Here is a 7,402-nt window from a genome sequence, read left to right as displayed (position 1 = left end):
TTCAGCGTGCTTGGACAATGGAGCAGATTCGGCAAAACGCCATATGTTATTATATAATCGGATGGATACTTGAAATAAAAACTTATATGTAATTGTGTAATAACATGTGGTGTATCGTTCTGTGTTTCGGGCATATTGAAAAATTTCTCCTCTTTGAGGGGATGAGCTAGTTCCTCCATTTGATATGAACCAATCATGTCTTAACATGTGTTCATTCTTTTAAAATGAAAAATCAAATAACAAAGAAGCTCTGTTATTCAGTAATACATTCTGGTGATATTCCTTTTCTCGTAGAAGTGAGAGGTATTAGGTTCGAATCTCGTGGATGGCGAATTCAATACCAAATTAGGCTGCTCATTGTGTGGCTTAGTCAAACTCTCCTTTCCTCTAGTGTAAAAAAATTGATGGTACTAAAAAAAAAAAGCCCTAATTTATAGAAACTTCTAATCATGCTCAAACTCATAATCTGGATTTATTAAAATAAAAAAATTCAAACACATGAACACGTGTCAAGATATAGTTAGTCCATGTCAAAGGTAGGAACTTGCTCATCCTTAATTATTTTCTTTTGGTTGCTATGCATCATTTGCAGCCTTCTTATGATTTGAGTACTAAAGTTTAAGCAGTCTGTGATCTCATACGTTTTTCATAATTACCTAAAATATTTTTGTTTATGCAGATTGGAGGAAAAGGAGAAAAATAAAATGTGGTTCCTTTTATAGGGGTTTGGCCTCCTTTTTAAATTAGCGAGAGAAAAATTAGCATTAATTTGAGGTTAATTAGGTAATTGTAGGTTAAGACAATGTGCTCGTCCCTCATGCAACTTAAATTCAAATTTCTCCCCCATAGATTTATAGAGGTAAACATTAATACAAGGAAATATACGTAGTATGACCTTTAGAAGCCAATGCATTCGCTACAAAATTAGTTTAATTTTATTGAACAGTGATTAATGGAGATATTCTCAAAGGAGTATGATATCCACACACTCTCTTTTTACTTCTTTCACATCTTTTTAGTTTTCAGCCGTCATATCAAATGAATTGAAGAAGATCATCGAACATAAATTAACAAAGAGTACATGAGAAGTAAAAAAAAATGTGTAGATAGCACACCTCATTCTCAAAAGAATATGCTGGTGGTTGAATGGTTTTAATGATAGTCAGCTTCAAGAGAACTTCAGATCGAGTCCAACTTATCTCCTCTTCCATTTTCCCTCTCCTCTAATCTCTTCATATTTGAATGTTCACGATTGAGTCACATCAATATCTTGTGTTGGCTTCTTTATAGTGAGAGAAAGACAGAGGAAAGTGAGCGAGAATGGGAGAAGAGAAGATATTTAGAGAGGAAAGAATCCTCCATTTAGATCGTAGAGTAATCAAATCAATCGATTAAAATAGTTTACTTAACAAAAAAAATGCAAATTAAAGAGGAAAATCATGAATGATGATTAAAGCATTAGCATCCTTGTCTCATCATTAACTTCATTAAGGATTGGAAAAAGCTATACATATACCCTCCACACCTACCCCATCATGTTATATTGTATTTCCCCCCACCACCTAAACTAAACAAAATATGAAAAATACAATAAACCCCACTAAACATTTTCTCCAAATATACCAAAAACAAAATAAATTTAAAACAAAAAATAAAAACTGCTTGCAGAGAACTAGCTACACTTCCACATTCCAATTTCCAGATTGATCAAAGCTAAAACTGAAGTACGTATCGGAAATTCGAGCGGCGGAGACGCGAATTCGTGCAGCTTTTCGGGTTTATTAGACTCGGAGCAAGTAGATACTGAGCTCAGGAGCTCCATTGCTATCAGGGTTCATCATGTAGAAGGCCTCAGAGTCTCTAGACCCAACAATTCTCTCAAACTTGGCCCTCATGTACATGAGTTCGCCGTCGGATTCGGACCCGGCTTCAGCTTCATTCCCTTCCACCGCCGCAGACGGCGGCAGCACACCAGCCCCCATCGAAATGGGCTCCACAGCTTTCAACACCTTCCACTCCTTGGCCCCACATTCTCTTTTGCTAGCAAAACCATATTTCTTACCGTTGCAAAAAGTTCTCCACACTGGCTCTTCCAGCAGCCTCAGAGATTTCTGATCTTTCTTCTTTTGAAGATCTTCTTTGTGATCCTTGTCACACTCCAACGCAATTCTGACGAGGCCGGACGCCATTTCTTTAACCAACCCGCTGATCGGCGTTGCAAGCTCGATCAAGAAGGCCGGATGTGAGCTAGGGTCTCTCTGGAGTGCAAAATGTACGTGGCCACGCCTGGAGCCGAAAAGAGTGCCTACCACTCGGGGTCCCAGCCCGAGTGGTAGGCTAGATCGGTTCTTACCAAATGTGGTAAGAACAGACCGCAGCCTGGAAACTGCAGCCGCTTGCAGTTTCCTCCTGGGAAGTTGATGAGCCTCATGACCATGCTGTTGTTTTTGATGATGATCATGCTCTTGTTTCTTCTCCTCCTCGTCGGATTTTGCTTTCGACGCGGAGGAGGATTTGAGGCTCGGAAGAACTACATTATCAACATCATTCTCTTCTTCTTCTTCGTTGCCAACTTTGTTTGTCCAGAGGAAGTGTCTCTTGGAGGAGGAGTCCTGCAAGCTCCTTGCCATGCTCACTGCTTTCATATGAGAAAGCAATCAGTGGGAAGAGGGGAGTCCTTAAAGATGGTTTGGTGGGTAGAGAGAGATAGAGAGGAGAGAGATAGAGAGTGGGGATTCTGGTCTCTTCCTTCACTTTTATTGATATTTGGGGGGATTTCATTTCATTAATTCTTTGTTTCTAGCCCTTTGTTGTAGCCAAAGAGAATCCTGACAAAAGAAACACAGCCTGACCCACCAACTGAATGAGAGAGAGAGAGAGAGAGAGAGAGGGAGATTTGAAAAATAGAAAAGAAAGGAATCTGAGGAGACAATGTGCTTGTTATTTCACTTTCTGGTGGGGTAGAGAGGAGAGGGAGGGGAAGATGGATGTTGCTTGACTGACTCTTTTGACTTGAAATCCCCAAAACAGCGAAGAGATGGCAACCATAGCCCAAACAAACCCAAAGCCATCACTATTCCCACCAGACATCACCACAAGTCACAAGTCTCAACACACTCAGGGGAAGAACTTTCATGTAACGGGGCACATTATCATGCTGATATTCCAAACCAATCGTTATCATGTGAGATAGTTAATGTTCACGTTGTGTTTCGTTCAATTGATTGATTGGTTTGTGTACCATACCAATACTATGAGAGACATATCTACCTTAGGGACGTCACTGTGACAGTATTTCAAACTAATCACACACATTGTCTTGCAAGAAGTTCAAAACGTATTGCGGTGTGTCATTGACTTTGAATACCATCACAATTTGTTTTAGACGACAGTGCGTGACTGGTTTGAAACATTGTCGTTGTGTGTGATCGGTAATTTTCTCACCATGGACCACACCCATGCCCATGTCCACTTCTAGTTGAGAGGTGCACCAGGCGGTGGTGGCGTTGTTTGTTGGGGGTTCTCATTAGAACACTGATATCTCACGGGCTATGTTGGGTGCAGAGTCTACACTTCACCTACCTGCGAACTGACGCTTCACTGTTTGTGGGGACCCAAAAACCAGTATTCTTCCATTGAAACATTGAAACATTGAAGCATCACTTTCCTCAACGACCAGAATCTATTTGTAAGCCTCTCAATGTGGCCTTACCACATCGGTTGGTGCTGTAAGAGTTTTATGAGGAATGATTTTTCGACGAAAAATGCATCCGTTTGTGACCTAACGGAACAGTCCGCAGGATGATCTGAAAGCGTAAGAAAACCCTTAAGGAACTTTCCTTCGTAAGTTGCTGCATCCCGTTGGATGTTTTGTGAAAGGAAAAAGAAAACACAAATGCAACAGAGTAACCCCGTAAACGCAGTCTCTATCGAGAAACAACGCTAAAAGAACACAACTTTTTTCCAAACTAATGACTAAACAAAGCCAAATAATTACATACAGTTGCGGCACCAGGAGTCGTACAAACTCTTACTAGTTACATGAACTTATAGACAAGGATCCATAAAGAAAATACAACTTCGTGTGCATACGGACATAGGCCAGCTCACTCACTACTGAATGGGTTTTTTTCTTCTTCTTTCTTTTGTACATATAAGAGAAGCACAAATGGATAAGTCGAGGATACTTGCCTACGGTTCACGAAAAATAAAAGGTCCTAAAGTTAGCTCTCTAAACTTTGTTCGGGGTCTGGTTGCTTGGGTGCGGTGGCTCCACCATTCATTCTGGCACGTGCCTCGGCAAACATCCTCTGCTGCTCAGCCAAGGCTTCTTCCTCTGTCATCTCCACTCCGTTCCCCCATTTGACACTTTTTGATAGGTCATGCTGCAAGGAATTCCACTTGCATCAGCCTATAGTTTTATGTTTTATGTTGCAACTTCACGACTGACTGACAATTTATAGATATGTGAACTAGTTGACTAGTTGCAAGTGCGGGAGTGTACATGTGCGTGTATAGAGATAGAGGTACTGCCGGTTAAACCCAGCTGCACAAGGGATCAATCCCTAACTCTCAACGTTCTGCTGAATAACTGATGTCTTGTTTTAAGTTATAACAACTTCAGTTTCACATAAGTTGTATGAACATAGAAGGCATCATGAACACTCACCATAGTCTCCAGTTTGTGTTGTTCATACGCTGAATAAACTTCCTCAATGTACTCGCTAAACCCAAGAACCTGATACACAGAAGAGAAAAAATGTCACAATGCAGCTGTTGTAAGCACCTCACAAAGTATACGAAAATAATTTTTCTTCATCACAAAATAGGGGTAACGATTTAAGCTTATTGCACCAATATTCATCTCGTTCGAGGATCCACGTAGGTGAATGTGACAATAACTATCATGATAAAAGTATGAACTACACATAGATAATGCCTACAAGTACGTATATACATCGTACGCATAGACTGATAGATATATTAATATACCACAATATGAAAGTACAGATGCGCCGTGGACAACAACAAACTAGGAAAACAAATGAGAACCGCAAAGAATCAAATTTATAGAACTGAAAACACGTTCAAATGGGTTGTTCACAAACCTGTAAAGCCTTGAGTACATGCTCAGGAGCTATTGTTCTTTTCTCCTCTCTGCCACAAACTTCATTCGACTCTGAGGAGATGAGATTTATAAACTCTGCAAACGCAATAACGCAAGTCATGAATGGTTTAGCAGTATCAAAACTAAACCCTAAACCCTTAACTACAAGGTTTGATGTGCAGAACATGCTATTGCCCAAAACGGATAAGGGTTTAATCTATACAGAGATCAAGAAACAAAGATAGATGCATTAGCAGTAGCAAAACTAAAGCAATTTTGAATTAATGTATAAATGTAAAACATAAACTATTTAGATATTCTCACCTACACAACACTCAATCAAAAGATCTTGAGCATCTCTTGCGACACGTACATCTGGCGGCAGCATCTCTTTAATGATTTTGGTCATGGTTGCTGAAAATGAATACTAAATCATAAGTTACACATACGGTGGCAATATCGTGTATAAGAAGCCCCTACCGGTGATTCAAGAACATAAAGAAACCATGAGGAGCCACAAAGAGAGATGATAAAAGTATAGACAAATATGACCAAGTGAGACAGATAAATGATTGTAAGGACATACTACATAGGACCAGACAAGTAATCGCACAAATAATTTGCCACACCCGGTAAAGGCTTTGCCTCAACACAAGAAAACACGAATTAGACCTAATGACTGTTCTAATCACATGCAGGAAGCAGCCCTTCACAAGCAAATTCGAGGCCCCTAACCAGCAAGCAAATCATGCATACCTATTTCCGTCCAAATGAAAGTTATTTTTAGGAGTTCTTATTCTGATTTATTTGTTTATACAGTCCTACCCGCTATTTCATATCCGAGGAATCAATTTCTTGAAACTTTTAATTCAATATACAAGATTTAGTCCATCACTATTTTCAATCAATCTTTAACCAATCAATTAGGTAAGCAATTAGTTCAAAATAAAGAACAACAGCAAAGCCCCAAATCCTAGGGCACTAATGTTGTCGAAATCATTCAATTACAAAATCCAAAGATAATTACACGAAATTAACAAAAAAAAAATCATGAAATCGATAAACGTAACAACAATAATCTCAAAAATTAAAAGAAAAAATATACAAAAATTACGAATCTACCTTTCGGAAGCGAAGCATCTTCCTTTGACTTCCCGACGATGTCCATCGGATCCATCCTGGACCTGCGCACACCGTAAGCCCCCAAAAATCAGCACCTACATATTCAAAAATTCACCGGAAAAATACAAGACGGAAAAAAATATCACAGATCTAAAAATTCCAGCAGAACCGAGATGACTCACCTGATAACCGAGTTGAATCGGAGAGCGAGCGAGCGCGAATCTGACCACGTAGACGACGAATGAATCAACCGATCGACGAAGATCCGAGTTGCAGGAAGATCAAGATTCGGAAGGGGTACATGGTGTTGAATATATGGATTTATCAGGGGAAAGGGGTTGAGTTCTTCAGGATAAGAGAGCCAGATCTCGCTCGCAGGCGATTAGGGCAAACGAAACAATTCTCCCCCAAAAGCGCGTTGATTTACGAGTCCACCACGCGCGTCGTTGAGGAGTTTTCGACGTCCGTGTGTTTCGCGGGGTGAGCGCTTGGCGGGTGCTGCGCACGCGGGGTGGGGACGCGTGGAGGTTTTTTGGATTGGTTTTGTTAGTGAAAGGGTCTTCTCTCTCAGCTTCGGAATATCATCCTCTCCTTATCTTCTTTGTGGATATTCGGAATATCAATCAATCGAGTTCGTTTATGGTATATCGTACAGTTATAAATTATTTTAAATTTTAAATTTATAATTAAATATAAATAATATTTAATAAAAACTGATCACATAATGTACAATAAACGAACATGATTGATTGATTTTCATCCCTTCATCTTACATGGAAATAGAGCCAAAGGACTTTTGGCGCGTTTGGAAATAAATAAATATGTAGACTATCGTAAATTGATTTTATGAACATTTTAATCTAAAAATATTTAAATTCCGATAAATATTGAAAAATCACTAAATCCATATATGAAACTCATGAAACACTATGGAAGAATATGAAAATCATGATAGAGATGTATAAACACAAAATTTGGAAATGGGAAGAAATGGTAGAAAGAAAAATTGGAAGAATTGTAGGAGAAAAGTGAGTTTTGTGTGGATTTTTGAACAAATACATAGGTATTTATAGAGTTTTTGGGTGAATTTTGAGTTAAATAATTTTTTAATTATTTTAGTCGTTGGATTTAAATTTGGGTTGTTAGATCTTTTTTTTTACCATTAGATTTGAT

At 39.0% G+C, this 7,402-nt stretch overlaps 2 protein-coding genes across 3 annotated transcripts; both read right to left on the bottom strand.

Annotated features, from left to right (window-relative positions):
• Positions 1–1,424: 1,424 nt before the first annotated feature.
• On the bottom strand, positions 1,425–2,782 carry LOC126599437 (protein MIZU-KUSSEI 1-like). The gene has a single exon (XM_050265813.1). It carries the CDS (start codon positions 2,643–2,645, stop codon positions 1,782–1,784), a length of 864 nt encoding a protein of 287 aa, XP_050121770.1. The 5' UTR covers positions 2,646–2,782; the 3' UTR covers positions 1,425–1,781.
• A 1,161-nt stretch (positions 2,783–3,943) lies between these two features.
• On the bottom strand, positions 3,944–6,616 carry LOC126599444 (protein Dr1 homolog). 2 transcript variants are annotated; one of them, XM_050265821.1, is made up of 6 exons: positions 6,412–6,616; positions 6,230–6,324; positions 5,432–5,521; positions 5,109–5,203; positions 4,670–4,738; positions 3,944–4,385 (listed from the first exon to the last, which is right to left on the bottom strand). In XM_050265821.1, exons 2-6 carry the CDS (start codon positions 6,282–6,284, stop codon positions 4,224–4,226), a joined length of 471 nt encoding a protein of 156 aa, XP_050121778.1. In that variant the 5' UTR covers positions 6,285–6,324; positions 6,412–6,616; the 3' UTR covers positions 3,944–4,223. The 2 variants fall into 2 exon arrangements, with proteins under 2 accessions (XP_050121778.1, XP_050121777.1); XM_050265820.1 differs by having other exon boundaries at positions 6,230–6,291; positions 6,412–6,615.
• Between the last annotated feature and the right edge of the window lie 786 nt (positions 6,617–7,402).

Source organism: Malus sylvestris, chromosome 14, assembly GCF_916048215.2.
Source record: "Malus sylvestris chromosome 14, drMalSylv7.2, whole genome shotgun sequence".
Taxonomy (NCBI): domain Eukaryota; kingdom Viridiplantae; phylum Streptophyta; class Magnoliopsida; order Rosales; family Rosaceae; genus Malus; species Malus sylvestris.
Note: the sequence above shows the minus strand (reverse complement) of the source record. Positions and strands in the feature narration are given on the sequence as shown.